Genomic DNA, 22,854 nt, shown 5'->3' on the forward strand with positions numbered 1-22,854 from the left:
CTGTAGCCACATGAAGTTGAAAGTGCCCTGGTTTGTCAATTAGCGTGAGTGTTGAGTCGGACAGACTGCAGAGCCTCATAGGAAAATCAATTCAAGCGTCTGCCTCAATCAGAATGTGTGCAAGCTCGCCTCAGGTAAATCTAAGCCTCACATCTCATGTCCTAAAACACCAGGTATATAAAACCTTAAAACAAACTAGAATATCATAGGGTTTTAAAGTTGAGAAAACTTTTTCAAAACTCAGAAAATTCTCTAAAGTTTTCTTGCTTTGTCGATTTTATCGATACACATCTCGATATGATTGACCTTTGCTGTCGATGTCCTTGATACTTAAACGATATCATCGAAATGAGGACAAAATACATCCAGCAATCGCATATATATTTGGACGGATTTATCGATGTATCGATGTACCTATCGATATCATCGATATTTGAATCTCGAGTCCATCGATGGTGACTCGATAATATCGACAAACAGATCTCCGGTGCCCCTATTTTTACTTTAAAAAAATCACGTGTGCATCTTCTCGATATCATCAAAGTTCAAATCCCGATGATATCAGAAGGCTCTCGATGTTATCGGTCATGGACGCCTCGTCTTCCAGCAAATATTTCAGGATGTTTTATCTTTGATCGAGGGTCCCTCGATAGAATCAATATTCAAATATCGATGATATCGATGCTGAATCGATTGCATCGATTATGGACATAATCTGTCCAGCAAGCTTAATGAAAAATCTTTTAGATTTATCGACGCCTTGACACATCTATCGATATCATCGACATTCAAATTCCGATGATCTCGAAGGTCCCTCGATCATTCTTATAAACCTGAAATATTTCATAGTAAGTCTCTCTCATTTTCAAGTATCGATGAATCGAACCTCTCATCGATGATATCGGAGTTCGAAATCCGATGACATCAACACGTGCTTTGATTCCCTTGACCAGCTGGCATTAGGTTTCAAAAGCGTATGACATTTGAGTTTATGTCATCGAGCGGACAGTCGATGCAATCGAGAGTATACGCTCGATGATATCGACCTCGCTCGATGATATCGAACTCTATCATAAATGTGACCGTTTATATCCATTGGAACCTTTTGCCTGTATAAAGAGGACTTGTCTATTGTTGCTGGCAGAGAAAGAAGAGAGTGCTTTTGAGTGTTTTACCTTAAATCATATACCCAAAGCCCTTTCTCTCAAGGGAGTTCATCCTCCAATCCGCCCTCATCATTGATATTCAATAGAGTGGATTGGGGAATGAACTTCCACATTCAAGGATCCTTCAGCTACTACCCTAATGGCAAATCATTAAGTTGAGATGCCTTGAATGCATAGATGATTGGAATCGCTCTATTTTCTTAATAAGAAAACATTTAGAGAGTAGGATTCCATCATAACCTTGACCCAACTCGTTGTCATATATTGGTACATCATTTGAGTTGCGGATCAAGGAAGCAAAAGACTCTTCATCAACGAGCTGAATGAGACTCATCCACTTATCTATAAGTAACTAGAGTCCAGAGGACCCTTTGATCATTCCTCTGTAGGATTGGGTCTAAGGTGTTTCTCACCCTTGCAAGCCCTTGTAGGAGGCTTCCAGCGGGAGTGTACGTGGTGGGTGTGTTGTGTGGACCCTTGCTCTGTGGAGAGCATAAACATCCGGTTGAAGGTGAACCTATCTAAAATCTTAGGTTAGAGGTGAACCGTGTGAAACCTCAGTTATGGTCTTATGGAAGATCCTTGGCCAGTGTGCCTAAAAGTGGGTGCATTATGTTGACCCTTACTCTTGAGAGGATAAACAGTCAGCCTCAATGTAAGTTGTAAAGGTTGAAGGTGAACCTGATTTAAAACCTTAGGTTTGAGGTGAACCATTGTGAAACCTCCTTAGTGAAATCCGGTACACTTAAGAGTTGAGTGCGGTTATCAGGAGTGGAGTAGACAAGTAGTCGAACCACTATAAAAATGACTGTGTTTGAGATTGTTATTCTTTTATCTGTGTGATTTGCTTTAATATTTTCATATCTGAATATCTGAGATCACACCTCACACACATACACAGTCATATCCATCATAAACTAGTTTGCGTATTGTTCACTTATTAAATAGTTAGTGATTGGATCCTCTACCGGGCTTGGAAACTAGTAGAGTTACTTTTACGTAATCCTAATATGAGCTTGTTGTTAGGATTAGTGCAATAGGATTTTAAATAAACCATAAAAACTTTAAAAGTCCTATTCACCCCCCTCTAGGACATATTGGCATATTCTTACTTCAATTAAAGCGATTTTTACAGCAATTTCAGAAGTTACAAGGTACATATGGGAAGTAATGTTGTTGAAGACGTACTAGAGATTGGCGTTTACCATCTCCGTATGCTCATAAGGTGAACAATAATCCTCCATGATACTCTTATGCACCAGGCATGCGTCAGAATTTAATTTCTGTTTTTAAGTTATTATTTGATGGTTTTGATATTCGTTTTTTCAGCACACGAGTTTCTTTAAGACTAAATAACCTCATATTTGCATGGAGAAATTTAATTTCAGATTTATTTATTTTGGACATAGATAATGATAATGCACATATTGCTTTATATGTTATGTCAAATGAAACTATAGTATCTGAATTTCAAAAATGGCACGTGAGGTTAGGTCACGACGGAAAGGATCGTATGACAAGAATACTACATTTTGGTCTGTTAGATTCCTTATCCAAAGTTGATTTGCTATTTTATGAACATAGTGTGTTCAGAAAGACTTCAAAGAAATCATTTCCTAAAGCGGCTAGGTCCAAGGGTCCACTAGAGATAATCCATTCAGATATCTGTGGACCCTTCAATGCACATGATAGAAATGGATGTCAATACTTTATCACTTTCATTGATGATTACTTGCGCTATGGATATGTGTATCTCATCTCACATAAATCTGAGGCTTTTAATTGTTTTCCTAAATATAAAGCTGAGGTGAAAAATCAGCTTGAGAAAAAGATTAAAATCCTTCAATCTAATAGAGGTAGCGAGTATACATTTGAAACGTTTAAATCGTATTGTAAAAACATTGGCATTGTTCAGCAGTACATGATAGTTTACACTCCACAAGAAAATGGTATTGCAGAGAGAAGGAATAAGATATTATTCGACATGGTTAGATCGACGATAGCACAAGTTAATCTCTCTACCACATTCTAGGGAGACATACTACTAACATTCATCTACATCCTTAATAGAGTCTCATCCAAATCCATTCCTAAGACCCCATATGAGACGTGGTCTGGGAGGATTCCTTCTTTAGCCAACCTACCCTCTTAAGGATCTTTGGGATATATTTTGATGCCTGCTCTGCATAGAAGTAAACTTGATAGTAAAACTATTGAATGCATGTTCATAAGGTACCACATGCATTCAAAAGGATACGTTTTAGTTTATGAGGACCGTGGATAATGGATTGAGATAGAATCTCGAGACATGACCTTCATCGAAGATAGATACCCCAGTCAAATGAAGAAAAAGTTTCCAATAGAACTTTTTGAAATGCCCGATGTATCTTAGGAGAGTGGGAGTTCTGCTTCTCAAAATGATGATGCTCTTATAGTTCGTTAGGATAATGGGAGAACATCTCAACAGGCTCATGAGTTACGTCGAAGTGAAAGATGATTGATTCCCTGAAGATACTTCGATATTGAGGGGTAGTCATTCTCTTGTATTGTGGTTGATGATGATGAACCTGATTCTTATCAAGATGCATTATTATCTTCTAACTTGACCGATTGGGTGACTGTTATGGATGAAGAGATCACTTCAATGGAGAAGAATAAAGTCTGGGAACTTCTAGATCTGTCTTCCAATCGCAAAGTGATAGGTAATAAATGGGTACTCAAGATCAAAAGAAAGATAGATGGTACAGTGGCCAAGTAGAAAGTACGATTAGTTACTAAAGGTTTCACACAAAAAGAAAGTATTGATTACGAGAAGACTTTTTTACCTTTTATAAAGTTCTCCTCATTCTCATGATCTTGTCCATTATCGCAAGTTTAAACTTAAAATTATATTAGATAGATGTAAAGACCATATTCTTAAATAGTGACTTGGATGAAGAGATATACATACAACAACACATGCGTTATGTAAACAAAAAGCATCTAAAGAAAGTCTATAATTTATTGAAATCTATCTATGGGCTGAAGCAATCTTCAAGACAGTGGTACATGAGGTTCCACTTAACCATCACTATTTTTGGATTCATAATGAGTAAAGAAGATCATTGTGTATACATGAAACGATTTGGAAGATTTTTTTTTTTATACTATCTCTATATATAGATGATATCCTATTAACTGATAATGACATGTAATTGTTGATATTGACTAAAGATTGGTTATTCTCGAACTTTAAGATAAAAGATCTCGATAAAACTAACTTTATTATTGGGGTAAAAATCATCAGTGATCGCCCCAAGAAATTTTTAAGCTTGTCTCAAGTCACCTACATACAAAAGATCTTAGAATGATTCAGGATAGAAAATTCAAAAGCTATTAAAACCCCTATGGACAAAGCTACCAAGTTAGACAGGAAATCGTGTCCCCAGACTAAAGCCGAGAAATTGGTCATGTCTCCAGTACCTTATGCAAGCGTGGTAGGGAGCTTAATGACACCGATGAGGGAAAGTCTACTTCGGGATATGTCTTCTTACTCGGAGGGAGAATTATCTTATGGTCGAGTAAGAAACAAACTTCTACACCTCTTTCATCTATGGAAGCTGAGTACATTATATGTCATGCTGCAGTTTAGGAGTGTGTATGGGTTCGCAGATTTTTAGTAGGTCCGAGTGTTGTACTGAGCGTTCGTCAGCCTATATCGTTGAAGATAGACAATACTTCTGACATTGACTTAGCAAATGACCCTAAACACCACCAGAAGTCCAAAGCACATTGAGATCAAGTATTATTACGTTTGTGATCAAGTGAGAGATAAGAAGGTCACCCTCAACTACAATTCTACTAAGGAGATGATGGTTGATCCTATGACGAAACCTATATCAAGAGATCTATTTCGGGTTCACGTCAAGCAGATGGGATTAAAGAAAGCTTGAGTGATATGCTTGTATCTAATACCTTTGATCTTTCATTAATGAATAACACATTCCATTTATTCAGTATTGAGTGCTTATATAAAATAGATAAGTAGATCATCAACAATTACCATCAGATCATGTAGGATTTCTATTTTTTGTCGGCAGGCCGGTCACCCACTTGCATGGGTTGACCAACCTTGAATGTATAAGAGAGGTACATTTGGGTCGATGTTCATACACTGAGGTATAGACTTCTCTTTGTTATGAATAATAAAGGATGAGGATAAGGGTGTACATCTGGCCAAACCGAGTCGAACTGGGCTTAACCCGGCCCGGCCCAGTCACCAGCCATACCCAGCCCGAACCCGGCCTTATTACTTCAAAGATAAGCGGTGAACTATCCCAGAAGTCAAGAGAGATTGAGAGAGAGTTTTAGGGTTTAAGGTTGGGCGGCATTCTCACTTCTCTGTCTCAAATGGTTAGGGTAAGGATTTAGGAATATATATATATATATATATATATATATATATATATATATATATATATATATATATATATATATATATATATATATATATATATATATATAAACGGCCGAGTCGGGTTTCGGACCGAGTCAGGTCGAACTAGGACCTGTTCGAACTCGGCCTAAACTCAATTTCGAGCTGAAGAAAATGGCTCGTCCTGACCGAACTCAGTTCTGGGTCAGGCCGAGTCGAGCGAGTTAACCGAGCTAGCCCGGTTCGTGTACAACCCTAGATGAGGATACGAGTGAGTCGCATTCGCCTAAAATCTTAAAAGATTGAAGATGAGACTGATCAAGTCAAATAACATAATCGTACTATTACTTTTTATGCGATCAATGTTATGGCCTGAATTAATAGTCAAGTTGTGAGGATATGAGGTGAGTCGTACCTCATGTGGAATGACCTGTGTATTGTAGACCAACATATACATAGTATTATGTACTTTACGACGTGAATTGTAGCCATGTGCTAGGACCTTTTATCTATAGATTGTTTTGATTCGATCTAATCATTACAACATGCGAGTAGCCAGTCCCGTAGGTGAATCTTTGTGTCCTTAGCTATCCTCCTCTTATATATAGGAGGATGAGATTGATTGTTGCTACTTTAGTGTACTATGACGAAAGGTCCTTAATTGATCAAACTCAGTTACGCTAAGAAAGCAGCTTGATTGATTTCAAATTACACATTTGCGTGGGGAAGATCTCACGATAGCTATACCAAGTTTCTAGAACTATAAATACACACTTGAAGATTTATCCGCCAGCAGTATCAAATTTTTTTATTAGACGTTTGCAAACAATATTCTTTCTTATATATATATATATATATATATATATATATATATATATATATATATATATATATATATATATATAAGTATTACTTTAAATTGATTTTAGTCGAAGTTTGTGAAAAATAGAGTTTTCAGAATAACTCGATAAGTTGGATAAGTGCGTATGTTGGCCGAGTACTCCAGATCGGGAGTTAACTCCATCTGATGTGGTCATGTGAACTAGGACAAGCATTGCAAAGCTTGGGTGATTGAATACTAGTTAGGTGGTCACTTAGTACTTAAACACCTGTGAGAAGATTACGGTGATCCAATTGATCCCACGCCTCTGATTCTTTTGATCACAATATTTGGTTTTAATTATTATTAGGTGAATTAAATAGATAAATTTTTTTTAGTTTATTTATTTATTTATTTTTTTACCTATCCAATGTGATTGAGTGGGAGATGTTGGACATAGGCCAATGGGGCCCACTGGTGGACAATTACTAGTGGATGGGTCCCATGAGGTTAGGCCTCTACCGTTAGAAGTTGGATTTCAAATTTAAGTTTAAATGAGGATTTAGATGAGGAAATAGGGATAAGACTGGAAAATTTCCGGTCTCATCCAAACGGGATCATTTCCTATAAATAGGATGAGGCTCTCTCGTGAAAAACACTAACAAATAACGAGAGTAAAAAGAGAAAAGTGGTATATTGAAATTTGTCCTTTTAGCTTGTCCTTCGGACGATCTAAGTCATAGATCGTAATCCGAGGCCATCCATATTGTAGAATTAGATGAGTGATTAGACCCATCTACTCTGGTAGTGGTTAGGCGGACCGCTAGATCTGAACCGTTCATCTTGGGCTTTGTGGAGGTTCCATATCGTGTAGACCGTCATATCTTGAGGGCTCACTCTTCCGCACAAACTTTCATTAGGATTGGTGGGAGTCTAAACAGGCATTTCGGGACAGGCTTCTAAAATTCACAATTAGAAATGTTGGCTAGATCCCCACTAACAATCTTTAAATGGAGCTGTTTGTTTGGAAGGGCTGCCCTTTTTTCATAATTATTGATGGGTTTTGCTAATCGTTCCTACCTTTGTGGAGAAGTTAGCAACGTCCCAAACCATATGAATTGCACATAAGATGCCGAATCATTAATAGGGATGATTCATTCAATAGTACTATCCGGAGCAAGACCGGGTGCAAGAAGCACACCAATCGGATGATCCAAGCCCCTTTAAGTGGAACTAATTTGTTTCAACTCTGTTATTTACAAGCCATAGATCAAATGGTTAGACTTATCAAACCATAATGGTACTTTAGAATCATAAGCAACACAAAGTGCGATCTATCAAATGGATGTTTGAAGATGATAATTGGACCGATTTTGCTTCTCTGCTCAAGCTTTGATTGGCATGATTTTTACACATGGCTTGCTCCAGTTGTATCAAATCAACAATAGGCAATTCATGTGTCATTTAAAAGCTCTGAGGGTATTAGACGTCAGAAAAAACCCATTATTAATTATGAAGTTTCAACTTTCAAGTATGTGTTTTTTAAAGGAGAAAGAGAGAGAGAGAGCAAAAGAATTATCTGCACAATTTCAATATCTCATGAATGGTAATAAATATCCTAAAAAATATACTCACAAATCCAATGGGATTTGTATCGCAGCAGTCTCCATGATAAATAATAATAATAATCAAAAGAATACAGAAAAAAAATAAAATAAAATGATGAATGGTGAACCTAAGACAATAAGAGTCCTTACAAAAGATTGGTCCAAGTTGTTCTTGCATCCTTCTGCACCACTCCAATTGGCAGTGACTCCGATTCCACATACCATTACAACACATGACATCTAGCCCTCCCCATGCAGGGACAAAATTGGGTAAGGAAGATACTCCCCCATGCTAGGAAACTTACTCTTCAGAATGATAACATGGATTTCTATTTTACAGATGGAATGAAAAGGATCCCTCATGCTGCAGGTATTAAAAAATAAAAAATAAAAATTGGTCCTATGGTGGGGCAGGGTCCAGGTCGACTAGACACACACTGCAATTTCATTGTTTTCCTCAACAAATCTCATGAAAATTCTCAAGCTGCCAAACTAGCTGCAAAACTAACCGTAAAACATCTGGCCCTTGGGCTTGGTGTCCATCTACTATGGTTCCATGATATGACAATTTCTTATGAAGTTGTTGGAAGAGTTGATGTACTTGGTCCAAAATGGCCGAAGATGATTGAAGCCAATCTCTATCCAAGGCTTTGAGTAACCGTTATAGTGGATAACAGCAGCTTGTTGCAGACGCTCGAGGTCTGTGTTATTTTGATAGCCTAAGCTGAGGATGTGCCAAGACGGGTCAATAGGATGAATGTGGCCTCTGAAAGTAATCAGTGCTGGAGGTAATGTTCCAAGCTTCCACATTGTCATGTTGGAGTTGAGATTCTGCACCCCATTAGGAACTTTCTGAGGAAATGGTGTAGGGACGGACAAGCAGAAATTTTGTAGATGAAGTTTTGCAGAGAGTCTCACCATTGAGGCTTGACCTACATGGAAAAAGCCCTTCTAAAGTTCTGATTAGAGATCCTCGTCGTCCATACCAGTGTTGAAACATGGACCAATGATTCTAACATATGAACGGTCAGGATCTTCTGATCAATCGGGATTTTGCCACGTGGCCCATCTATGGTGGGACTTTCCAGATGAAAGCCTGAATTGCCACATGATTGGCAGAAAGGGTTAGCCTCCCTAGTATTTCTCATGTATTATATAGAATCCATAAATGATTACCAAAAGCCTGTTTTCCCCCCTTTTCTTTCCCTAATTCATTGACCGGAGAACAGTTACGAAAGCTGAAAAAATGTTTGTGATTCAGAATTCATGGAGTCCTCTACAAAACTGGCAAGGCAAGGTCGAGTGAGTACTCAGCCAAGTTGAACAAGGAAAAATAAAGAAAAAGATCAGCTAAAAAATTATGTGGCTGTGAAAAAAGAAGCTCGGGGCTGCAAGTTAAGAAAATAGAAATTCATTAAAGGGTTTGCGAAGATCTGCTGAAATTGGTGACGGCTTACAAGGAACAAAAAAGAAATAAGAAATAGTTGGAGCTAGTGGGTTTGTTTTTGTTTTTTTGTTTTTTTTTTTTTTGTTTTTTTTTGTTTTTGTATTTTTTTTATTTTTTTTATTTTTATTTTTATTTTTTTTGTGATGAGAGGAGAATAAATGCTACATGGAGAAAAAGAAGCAGTGAGATGATGTATGTGAAAAATCAAAGACATCCCAGTTCTATTGTTTTCTCATGAGCAAAGAATCATTAAAGGGGGACTCCAACATGAATGCAGGGCACAAATTCTGATTTTATGGTGCTGCACTCCAGTACAAATTAGATTTGTGGCTCAAAAGTGTGATCTGAGTTGTTCGACAGGTGGATCCCACCTAACATGGATCACTATATACAAAACACATGGATTGCACATCATACCTCATGTTGAAAGACTTTACTCTTCTGGTGCTGACTCCCATCAGTATACTATTATGTCAACCAATTGTAGGTCAGACTAATTCGATCAGCGAGATTTTTTTCTGGCTAGTCCACAAAGGGACCCACCCAATGAAGGTCTACATCATGGAGTGTTTTGCCACGTCCAATGTTTGTAGGAGCACTGAATAAAGAGAAATAGTGCTGGTGAACCTGATAGATAACCTTAAAACTAAAACAACGTAGTTTTTAAAGTTATCTTCAGTAATTATTTTCGAAAGGCGTGCATTAGAGCAGGAAATTTTCAGAAAAGCATGTAAGATAAGTTTGCATGAGAGGGCATGCATGTGACGTGGATATTACCTCCCTCAGCCAGTAATGGTATATGTCTGTAATACTCATCTTCCTCCAAGCATGCAAGTCGAAAACATTCATCCCATACGCCCATGTATTTTCATCAGGGTTTAGACTCTTTGCTATGAGGGGATGAGAAAAATTGAAGTAATTCTTGAAGCGCTTACACATTACCCATGCGTCTTTGCCATTACAAGTTTCTATGGCTCCATTTACCTTGCCCCCAAGGTTGATCTCCCACAGAGGTGACAGGTCGCGCTGAATCACAACATCATCAGCAAGAAGGACCACCTTGTCAAGATTAGGAAAGAACTGTTCACATTCATCACAAAGATAACATGTCAGCATCCCTGCAGAATCAGCTTCACAATAGTAAAACAATGACAATTATCCTAGTTGATGCCATGATTCTAAACATAAAAAGAACTGGACCCCAGTTCCAAACTTAGCCTAATCAGGATGATTGGCATTCTTTTCTAGGGGGACAAAAAAAAAAAAAAAAAAAAACAGAACCGGAAGATTACATAAATTACGTTGAGAATTTTTTTTTCAAACTCGGTCAAGTTTACATTACAAAGAAACCAAGGCTTTATATTCTGGTCCCCATTCAATTTTCTCATTTCAACTTTTCTGATAATGTTTTAGGATCCAGTGAGTGTGAAGTAACATTTAACAAATGGTATCAGCCCTACCAGCCCTTGTCTGATGCACTTTCGCAATGGATCCGGCCTGTACAATTTGTGGACTACATACCGGATGAGCCACAGCCAAATAATCGCCTTACTAGAAGTTCATGACCATCCAATCTTCCAACCCATTTTAGGATAGCCGAGGAAAGTTCAAAATCAAGGAAGAAAATCAGATATATGAAGCTGCAATTTTTGACAATTCAACCATCCAAAGTGACCAATCATTTGGTCTATTCGGATTAATTCCCATCAAGCACTGTCATCAACCATCAGGTCAATATTATTTACAAGGCAACTCATGTACAGGCCACAGAACTGGCAGCTTGGAACATTGGTATGAAATCCAATCCATTCATTAGAGCACTCCCGCTATGCAACAAGAATCAGGTCTGTCCACTCGTCAGGTGGCTGTGGTTTATGAAACAAATGCATGGCTGAAAAAACTTTGGCTCAAGTTCTTTTGCCAGTCCAACTGCTTCTAAACTCGTAAGCTACACTAGGACACATTGTGTGCATGAGCTGTTTTGTACACACGTGTGAGCTTAGCAAAGCTCTTGAACTCAAACAGGCAACTGCTCTGGTAAGTTGGAACACTCCATCCACACGAGAACTGATCAAATACAACCAGTCTAAGGCTAACTTATGATCCACTTTTACAAGAATTTAGCCGTTGAAAATATCCAGTATTTTCAAGGACAAAAGTGGAACCAAAAATTCAAAACACAAAAAGTGGGTAAGACCATTTGACTAGTTGTAGATTCAGCTCTCCTATTCACTTGGAAAAGTCGAGGTGTTCCAAAACGGTAATGGTGGCCATAACGGCTACCAACATTATCGTTATGATAGGGGCTGTAATGGCCGTTATAGCCCTTTTTTAATTTTTGAAAAAACTGTTACAGGACTGTTATGGGGTTGTTAGGGTCCATTACAGGGCCATTACGGGGCTGTTACGGGCCATTATGGGACCGTTACAGGGCCTTTACGGCCTCTTTTTTCTGTAATGGCTGTTACAACCGTTTTGACCCCGTAACACGTAACGGTTATGACCATCACCATTATGTAACGGTCATTACAGCCATTACATAACCAGTTTTTAATACCTTGGGAAAAGTGTTCATCTTTCTAATAGAGTTCCTAAAAGGAAAACTTTTTTTTCCCCCAAGATTTACTTAAGTTCTAAAACTGTTGTATTTGTCTTTCTACTCTTGATCATTCCTCTTCCACTTTTTCTTCTTACTTTCTTCTCTTTCATTCATGCCTCCCTCTATGCATTTTTGTTTAGTGATTTTCATCGACTCAAGCGAGAAAACTTACATATCCGAAGTCCAATTTCTGACCCAGTTTCAACTTTCAAAATTTGTTTCGGGTTTTAAATAAATGGCTTTCAGGCTTCAGAACAAGAACAAAACATATCCAGGTGGCATAGTTACCTCTGGAAGGTACATGCGGATATGGTCGAGTAACAAGATATATTTTGGACTTCTTGGCTGCAATTTAGAAGCAAAAGACCTTGAAATTTCACCACGATTGGCTCCAGTGGTGTGGCTTCCATGGTTGTAATATCTCATAATGTGCCGCTTCCCAATGACTTCAAACACAACATTTTCTCTTGCTAACCAGTCGAACTGGTGAACACTTTTCACCTCAATAATGGCTGGGGAAATAGGGTTTAGTGCAAACCATGAATGCATACCCGCATAAGTCTTCTTGTCAGTGATGACATGAAAAACAACCTTTTCAGGTTTTGAAGACGACCTGACTGTTGAGGTAACAACAACAGAAGCTGCAAGGATGTTATCACTGGCCAGAACAAAATGGAAATAGGAGTTGTCTGAGAGCAAAGTTAGTAACTCTGGAGGCGGCAACTGTTTACGTGCATGAGCATTGGATGAGTATTCATTGGTCAAGCGCAAAGAGAGACAGTGGATGCCTTTTGGAATAATGGTTGCTGCAAAATGCTTGTATTTCAACTCTGCCAGCTTCAATTCCCTAACCTCCTCCTCAAGTTTCTCAATCTGCAAGTAACGTGCCTTGAGGCTCGGTCAGACACATTTCATACCATGATAACTTCCGAAGAGTTAATCATGTGTGAAAAGAACAACACGGTCGAAATTAATAAGGTGACGGATAGAAATCAAATACCTTTTCTGTTATATAAGAATTTATATGCAATCCACATCCTAATGTATGCAAGACGCAGGTAGGATCCAAACTGTCCTCCTAGGTTCATACTGTAGATGGAAAACATTTCAAAAACCACCCCAATACAATATCATAGCCATCACTTTACCCACTTCTTCCCCTCTGTACTGCTGAACATTGACCATTTTCTTTCCACCGTCTGTTTGAAGGTCATCAATCAAATGGATAGGATTGTCTGAATAATTTGGTTTTTGAATTGTGGCCCATCCTTGATAGAGTCTTCTAGATGGAAGGTGTTGATCGACCTTCCTTTCTACCATGTGTACACTGGAAGGTAGGTCCTAGGGGAGTTAGATATGATGGAGGCATCGTATCATTTCATAATTAGTGACTTGGAATTAATGATATAAAATTTTGATGGCACTAGAAAACTGCCATATGTTCTAAAAGATCATAGAAATTCACAAACTATAATACACTGAATAGCTACAAGCCTCCAACAATATGCAAGATGGATGGATCATCCCATGGTAAGGAATCTTTCCAACACATACAATCAGCCATCTCTTGGGAAAAGAAAGATGTCAACTTTCTATGAAGAAACTACAACTTCCTATGGAGAAAACTACAGAAAAAGCAACTACTTTTGACTGTAAATGGAGCTCCTAACAATGAGCTCCCTTCAAACTTTATTTGCTACTTGCTGGATACCATTGGAGAAAATCAAATTATCTCCTCTAACAACGGAAAATGTCAGTATAAGGGAGATAGAAGAAAAGGAGAACACAGAAAAATTCTAATAGGAAATTTCTCTTTCATTAAAAGCTTACATGTGGGAATTTTTTCAACTTTCTCAACTTAGATACATAGACGTTACCCCTACAGGATATGTACCAATCAGAGCATGACAAGTGGCACCTAACTATTAGCCAATCACCAAGAAAACTACACCATACACCAGTCAGGATGATACAGGTGGCAGACTTGAACTGAACAACACAGCAATCAGGCTGTACAGGTTTCAGACTCCAATTTGCGATTAAATAGCATAAATACTCCTCATCAGTAAATAACATGAGGCACTAAATAATAATCATGAAAGTGGCTTTTTAAACATTCCTCCATGCCATCATACTTCCATAACAAACTCAACCATCCACAACAGTTATGCACAATGTACCTCCCTTGGGAAATGTTGTGCACAACGTGCCCATCAGTCATACGACCACTACTTTGTCACACGTTACGAGATCTATTACATTCCGACATGTACACATACATCATCTTCAACAAAGGTTGCTAAGGGCCTGTTTGGATTGGTGGAATCCAAAAGGTAAGTTTGGAAAGGAAAACATCACATCTGAGAAACCTGTGGGTAACGTCGTCAGTGGAAAAGAATCCTTAAAGCGCTTCTTCTTCTTTTCTTGGCAATTTCCAGGGAAAAGTACAATGGTCAAAAAGAGAAATCTGTTTCTCAAATATGTGGAAATGAGTATTAACAAGGTTCAAAACAAAAGGAAAATGCCGGAAAAGTGTGGAAATGAAAACAGTGTTTCACAGGTTACCTTATTGTTGCAGTTGGCAGAAAATGTTACATCCACAGAAAATGGTTTCCTTTACACAGTTACTTTTTGGATTCCACATATCAAAATAGGCCCTGAAAGGAAAGCAATCCAACTTTGCATGGAAATTCAGGAACTGAAGAAAGGCTTTCTCTCTATGACAAAATATTGGAACAAGTTCAAGAATGTGTGATCAATTTGCTGCAAACGAGCATTTCATCCTGATAAGGTTTTGCATCTTCCTGGAAGACTTTCTGAAGAATTCAAGATGTTGTAGTAAGCTTGGTGAAATGCCGTGGAATGCCCAAATAACAAATGCTGCAGGAAGTATTGGCGTCCCCTCTACCATGAGAAAATGTTAACCCCTAGCCTTCAGTCAAGGATAGGTTTGTAATCCCAACTTGTAAGTTCACTTCCAGTGCAAATTGCAAGTCAAGGTCCCTCAAATATGATAAAGGGGTGTCTGGCACAGACGAAAATCATTTATTGGAGCCAAAGCTAAGATCGACATGCTTCATAATTGGGAATGATTTTCCTTCTCTTTACACAGATCATAGATGTTGAGATATATAACATGCTTCATCATTCTAGGCTTCACTATCTTCACTCATGTTTTGAAGAGAGAATCCTACACTGTTAGTCACATGCAATTAGTATAGCAAACAACAGAACCAAATGTGCATAACTAACTGTCATTCTCATTTAAGGAGTTTATTGTATCAAATTGTGCAAAACGTCCTACAAGCATTGTATGCATGATGAGAAGTTCACAAGGCTCCTATGAAATAACCTTGAGAAGAAGTTACACCAAATAAGCTAAAGTACCAAGAGATTCAAAGAGAAAGGGTGTACCATTGCCTTTAGCTTAACAGCAAATGTCTTGGCATCATATTGGTTAGTCTTCATTTCAGAAACAAATTCACTGAATGATTCTGGCAGTTCCAGTCCAGCTGGAATTTCCTCAGTATTTACTTGATCAAGGATCTTGTGCAAATCTGTAACCAGCCTCTGCAAAACCACCAGATGATCTCGTGTCAGATCATAACATACACGATTATTCCACCACAAAACTTCAATTAGTTCAACTATTTCAAAATTTCAAACATATCTAATGAGAGAGAATTTACCATCGAATCATCAGCCTTGCCAAGAAACTTGGGTCCCAATCGCCTCCCCAAACAATCTGAAACAAAGAAAGGGCTGCTAGTGAATGTGTATGACCCATCCCAACAGTTAACATACCCCACAAGAACCCACATTCATCAAAGCAAGCGAACGTGTCAAAATGACAGCATCCTGTGCAGTTTATTGCTCTAGTATATCTGAACCATCCTATTCAAGGATGATTACCGAAACAATACATAAAATACCCGTAGATTATTTTTTAAAAAAAAAAGGTTTAAGGAGACATCAAGGAAGTGAAATCTTCCTGAAAACCTAAATGCCTGAAAAGAAAGACAAAAAGAAAAGCTTGAAAATAGCCCAATGAAGAAATGAGGTTTCCCTAGATACCAGCAGGTGCATCAATGAAGCATTGGAAGGTGAGTGATCTAGCAGACTAATCAGTACTGGGCAAAAAGGCCAAAAGCCTCAAATCAAGAAACTTTTGCTGACGCAGGAGCATTTATTCAGAATCTGATAGAATCATATTCAAAATATCTAGTACATAGCCAATAACAGTGAAAGTGGACTCAAGAAAACATGAAAATGATATTAATCAAAGAACAAGCCAAAACTCTGTAATCATTGTAATCACATCTCCCTGAGACACTGTCAATTAAAAAAACATGACAAATCTGATAATATATAATTAATAACTTAGCTAAGCCCACAAACATGTACAAGGACTACCATATACATGCCACAACATGTGCCAGCATGTGCAACAGTTAGAATGTCAAACCCATACATCAGGTGGGTATGACAGTGTAGATTTCTGACCCAAAATTAAATCTGGTACACTCAACAGGTAGGCCACAGTGTAAGAAACTGCTGCACAGTTAAGAAAATCTCTGCTGGATTTTTTTTTCATCTGTATTCTTGTTTCAAACTGTGGCCCACCTAACTACTAGACCAACCCAATTCCTAGACCAGAGCATCTACAAAGAGCTATCACTCAGATGAATGGATTGGATCTCATCCCTATGTGTCAAGCTGCCACATGTATTGCATGCACATGAGCTTCCATGTATGCACGTGTGGGCTAAGCACAGCTCTACCATTAAAAAGAGCAAAAAAAGTGAACAAGATCCAAAGAAAAGCAGGTGGATTGAGAGCCACAAAGAAAATCTAGTAATTCAAAGTCAAGTATTCCAATTTCCAAATGACAGCAAAATCGATACCTGAAAAGGGGCAAAGCAACTTTGTACCACTGACCAACGCTAACACACAGATGGTTGCACAAAGTGTGAAGCGAAGCGGCAACAAATTCAAGTAAAGGAGTGGGGAAACTCTATTTTAAAATGTTAGCAAGCATAAACAGCTAGGAAGTGGGAGCAGAAGCATGGGTCCAAATTGCGATACAAAGCGATGGTGGCACCTAGTTAGAAGGAGCATGCAACTAAGCCACACAGACAATTACAAAACCAACTCAAACATTGGCAATGCAATTAATTACACCAATCCCTCCACCCCATTCTTGAAGGGCACATCCAATTCCAACTCAAGTGAAGATTCTAATGAGATCAAATCTGTGAGCCTTAGAGCCCATTTGGCATGGCTTCTCAGAAGGGAAGAATTGAATAACAATGAAGAATTCCCTAAAATTGTTTATTGAGAATTACTTGTGCGAAAAGAAACATGTTGGGAGAACATACATGCAAAAACACAATTGCCCTTCCATGTTGATGCATTGGCCCAAGACTCAGGTCATTAAACTAATCAGGTAGACCAATGGTTATGAAACAATGTACAGGTTAGAAGAACTTGCTCAAAGTTTATTTAAGCCATCCACTTGTTTATAACATCAAGGTCCATCTGATGAGTGCACCAGTCTGATTCTTTAGTGAGAACATCTTGACAATTGGACCAACCTGATGGACAATTTTGATATTCTATTTGTCTACCATGGTGACGTGTGATGCCATGTACACGGTATGCCTTGTACACAAGTGGACTTAGAAAATTGTACATGAGATTGTATTTGGAAAGATCCTGCAAAAGAGAAAACTTTTGATACTATAGCAAAATATGATGGATGATACGATTGCACTAGGAAATTACTTACAAATTGCATATGTGGCATCACTAAACTTTCCAAGTTATGGATCCAAGCAGTGTTTTAAATATCGACAATATCGGTCGATATATCCCACGATATATCTTGTATCCCACCAATGCGATACAAAAAACACGAGTAGTGCGATATATCCCACATGTTCGATCTGGTGAGTGTTTTCGAATTTTGGTCCTTCTATTTTCCGTAAATCATGTTAAATTAGTGTCAAATTATTACAAATCCATGATTTTTCATGTTTCACACGAAAAATCATGAATTGGGAGCTTTGATTTCGAAATTTGGAGGAGATGGGCCGAGTTGCGGAAAATTGAAAATAAAATCAAAATTTCCCAATTTCTCGCAAATCATTTGCAATCTTTGTGTCCAAACATCAAATCAAACATGTATGTAACCTAATGTAGTGATTTTTCTTTTGCTTTTGAATGTATTGCTTGTGTTTCCACATGTCTTCTTACATTTATAAATTATATCAATAGACATTGAATATACTTGCATTAATTCAGTTAGACAACGCATAGATTAGGACCCCATACAAAGAAAACCTATTATGTGTACTTATTTTTTTGTAATGTTTTGATTTATAAGTGTGTATTAATGTATTTTTTAACAACCACCGAAGTTTCATTGAAAAATGCAACCAATTTCCCAATGTTTTCCCATATTTCCAACAACAGCAATACATTTTATGATACAACCGATATATCCCGTGAGATAACTGATACGTATCTATATCCCAAGAATGCGATACGTAACGCCATACTGATATTTCAAACACCAAATCCAAGTTTAGAGGCATCATGAACCAAAAATTACACTAATTAGATTATTTATTGGATTGGTGGAAATTTATTGGAAGGTTAAAAATGAAAGCTATCGACCACTCCTATTTCAACATAAGTGTCCAAAAATTAGAGTTTAGGATTGTTCAACCAATCTGATTTTGGGGTTGTGACTTGGCAGACATGGGTTCCACAATTTAGTTGGCTTAATTTGAGTTAATATACACCGCCACGTGTACAGTTTCTTAGTGTCTACATATCAAGTTCGATGCCCTACCGGAATATCAAATAGCTCCCCACTACAAAATAGCCTATTATTGCATAAAAGGTTGTCTTTCAAAAAGGAGTCCCTCATGTGAGAGGACAGAACACATGTCAAAGATCAGGTGAACAAAACATGTGTCAAAGATCCAGGCCATTCATAATGTAAAAGTACTGTGAACAAGCCATGGACCAAAAATAATGTTGGTCCCTTGATCAATCTGATCAAACTTCTTTGAAAAAATGAGCAATTAAGCAAAAAAAAAAAAAAAGTCCAGTGGTCCAAATTCAATGCAATGCACTAGATGAGTGTATTATCCTAATTTTTGGTACATGGCATGTTAACAGTTTTCTCCATCTGATCAAAAGCCCGGTTCTCTTACACGCGTCGTGTAAGCACTTCACATGGATCTCTGAAATGTACATAGCCTCCACCTTTAAAAGATTCCTAATCAATAGAGGATTAGTCATGTTCCAACCCAACTTTATAGTAAGATTCCTATTTAATAGGAGGTCAACGACGGCAGCTCACATGAAGGGGCCGAATACATGTCTGAAATCCAGGTAGATGGCAAGATTATCTAGATATGGGCTATTCATCAGGTAGGGGACACCGGACAAAAACTAATGTAAGTCTATGATCAGTTGAGTCAAACTTGTATGAGATAAATGGGTAATAAGTCCAACAGTACAGATTCAACATACATTTGGGGCTCACTTGATGAGCAGGATACCCTAAATTTTGGCATATATCATATTCATAGTGCTCCCTACCCGATATTGGTCTGGATCTCTGATACATGTGGTGTGCACAGATCTTTCACGCATGTATTGCCCCCCCTCAAATGACTGTCCGCCTGCTTAGAACAAATGCCTCTTGGAAATGTCTCATAAATCATTGGGGAAAACAACATTTTTCAGTAATTGTTTTAATAATCAACCGATGAAGCTTTCCAACCAACCATGTTTAATACTTATTTAAGAGATTTGAGATTAAAATCTCCCGAAAATCCTTAATTAAGCAATGCCAAAAAGCAAGAGACTCTTACTTAATCAAAACTCAATTTGTTGCAAGGAAGTGACAAACAGAACCACAATGACAGTACATGATTCAAATCACACACATGCACACACACACACGCACGCCCACCTACCCACACACACACACACTAAAAACCCTTGCAATAATCAATTCTGTGAACTGCTTCGATAAAAATTCAAGGGAAATCGCAAGAGGACACACACACTAAAAACCCTTGCAATAATCAATTGTGAACTGCTTCGATAAAAATTCAAGGGAAAATGCAAAAGGACAAAATAGCAGAAACAAGGGCAAAAGATTAAATGCCCAAATACTAACAATTCAATTGCAGACTTGGTCAAGAAAACCCAATAGACAGGAATCAAGGAGAAGAAAAATACAACAAAACACATAAAACATGAGAAAATTAACAAAGCCAGAATTCAAACTGAACCGTTCTTTTCTTTAAATCAAGACTAGAATAACATAAAGCAACCCAACAATTCAAATTAATCCAAACTATCAAATGACATTACCCAATCAATCAAACACCCAACAGCTTATAACACACCGAATTATGTTAAGAAGCAAAAGATTGATCTCAAATGAAAACGAAGCATCCAACTTCAAACTTCATCATTCAAACCACAAGAATCCAACAAATCAGAATAGACCAAATGACTAAAACTTGAAAAATGACCATGGGACAAATTGAGGTCAGGCTAAACAGACCAAATGGAACCCATATCAGATCCATTCTTATCCACATTCTTTCAACAATCTAACAAGAAAAAAAAAACACCTCAAATTTACATCAAGAACAATACAACAGATCAACAAACCATGTGGTTTCGCATTCCTGTAACTAAAAGGCCTCCTATTTTATACCAACACAAATTGCAATCCAACAATTCAAATGTAGCCAAGCCAAACAGGCCAGACAAAACCTTGATTAGATTATTCCTTATCGACATGAATAGACGTCATATTTACATCAATATCAATGTAACCAACAATCAAATATCGGCATTTTTCTATAAACGGAAATTTAAAAAGGCCTACATTCGTCATTTGTAATTGTTCTGATTATCTACCAATTGATAAATAGAAAGAAGGGAGATGGAAAGGAGTACCGAAGGAAGAGCAGTTCTTGACGCCTTCGAGGGTGACAACGGCAGTGAGTATGAAGAAAAAGGGGAGGAGGAAGGTTACGATGAGGATGGCGTGGAAGAGCGTCCGATAAGAGATGTGGGGAGCTGCGATCTTGATCCTCATCAAGTCAAACAACCCATTGCTGCTCGATATCGTGATGCTACTCATGCTAGGGGAGAAGTGAAGCTGCATCGTGGTCGATCGAAACCCCTTCGTCGCCGATCAAAAACCCAGATGAGGAGAAGGCGAACAGAGGCCATCATTGCCATCGGATCGAGGGACGGTCAGATCTGATCCTGTGGGTTTTTGTGGGACCCTTGAATCCAACATTGGATTCCTGAGCTGGGATTGGAATTGGAAGAATTCCAGCAAAACCAAAATGACAAGTGAAAGAGATTAGTTCTGGGATTGCTTTTCTTTCTGTTTTTATAGTTTTTTGTTTTTTAAAGAAATGTTCCAATGCTCTCATACCACTTTAAGTTATGGTGCTCCTACTTGCATTGGATCATCTGAATAGTACAATCAATCGATCTGAACTGTCAATTAAATTCAAAACATGTTTCTTCGGATACCATAAAAAATTACAACGATTTAATGATCATATCAATCTAAATTTGGCCTTATTTTTTGTACCCGTTATTTTTCTGAGCAATGGTTAGGATTTCTAAATGAAAGATATCCTTTGAAATCATAAACAATCCAAAATGGGCCCTGAAAATTGGATCAAATAGTTGATTTTATGTAATGATCCTAACCGTCAATATTAAATTTTACTATTATCAGATTGTTATGGTAGCACATGAAATGAGCAAAGTGTCCCAATTCGGACACCGCTGAGAGCACCGAAGCTTTGCTATTGTTTTTACATAATTTTTGTTTTGGATCGAGGACGGGGATTAGTTACCACCCCGGTAAAGTAGACAAGATGAAGCAAAACACAAATATCAGCTTGATCCAAAACGTCCGATGCTCTCAGTAAGTTTTTAATTTAATCTCTGCTGTGTGTTCTACTTGCGCCTTGGATCTGCCTCAATTTAAGCTTGTACCGTGACGGAAAGAAACATGGAAGAACGGTGTTCATAAACCCATAAATCACGGTGTCTCTTCGGATCCCTAGCCTGTTCCAGCAGGGTAGTGTTATAGTTGGATTTACAGATTTAGCCGTTTGATAAATGCGTGCGGGTGCGCCATGATTTGACAGTGCTACTCAGTTCAAAATGAACAACCATGACCCAAGTACGGGGATAAGTAGATATGAAGCATGTAACGCGCGTTCAGCCATATAATATTAGAATGAATTCTTATTCATTTTAATAAAAGAACCTGATACCATTTTGTTTTAATGACTGAAACGACATTCCATACCATTCGGCATATTTAATAAGCCTGACGGACGTAGGCTTTAATAATTGTCCAATCTCTTCCTTTATTTTATGTATCACTTCTTTTGTCACCCGCTATAACAGTTGTTTATACTGTTGATATCCTTCTTTTATTGGTAGTCTATTCTTAATCAGACTATGATCTAACCCCGGCATCTCGTGATAGTCTCATGCGAAGCAGTCGATGAACTTTCCAAGCATGCCAGTAAGCTCGACTTTGTCTTGCGGCCTAAGCAACCCACTGATAAAAGTTGGCTAAGGATCTTGGTCGGCTCTTATGTTCAAACTTGGGCCTAAGAGTCTTCCAACTCATCAGGTGCTTCCTTCAATTCCATTTCTTCTTCATCGGTCGGGACATCTATGCCAGTCAAATTTATGAAACAACTATCATTGACATCCCTCGGGC

The 22,854-nt window shown here is 38.0% G+C and overlaps 1 protein-coding gene across 5 annotated transcripts; it reads right to left on the minus strand.

Moving 5' to 3' along the window:
- Positions 1 to 7,968: 7,968 nt before the first annotated feature.
- LOC131229214 (probable galacturonosyltransferase 13) lies at positions 7,969 to 21,479 on the minus strand. 5 transcript variants are annotated; one of them, XR_009163214.1, is made up of 7 exons: positions 21,048 to 21,479; positions 15,743 to 15,798; positions 15,468 to 15,623; positions 12,342 to 12,941; positions 10,232 to 10,534; positions 8,926 to 9,103; positions 8,702 to 8,838 (listed from the first exon to the last, which is right to left on the minus strand). XR_009163214.1 is itself a non-coding variant. In XM_058225107.1 (6 exons), exons 1-6 carry the CDS (start codon positions 21,256 to 21,258, stop codon positions 8,554 to 8,556), a joined length of 1,404 nt encoding a protein of 467 aa, XP_058081090.1. In that variant the 5' UTR covers positions 21,259 to 21,479; the 3' UTR covers positions 7,969 to 8,553. The 5 variants fall into 5 exon arrangements, 3 of the variants coding, with proteins under 3 accessions (XP_058081090.1, XP_058081088.1, XP_058081089.1); XR_009163215.1 differs by having other exon boundaries at positions 8,926 to 9,283; XM_058225107.1 differs by lacking the exon at positions 8,926 to 9,103 and having other exon boundaries at positions 7,969 to 8,838; positions 10,439 to 10,534.
- Positions 21,480 to 22,854: the final 1,375 nt, after the last annotated feature.

The sequence above is a fragment of the Magnolia sinica genome, chromosome 16 (genome assembly GCF_029962835.1).
Source record: "Magnolia sinica isolate HGM2019 chromosome 16, MsV1, whole genome shotgun sequence".
In the NCBI taxonomy this organism is placed as follows: domain Eukaryota; kingdom Viridiplantae; phylum Streptophyta; class Magnoliopsida; order Magnoliales; family Magnoliaceae; genus Magnolia; species Magnolia sinica.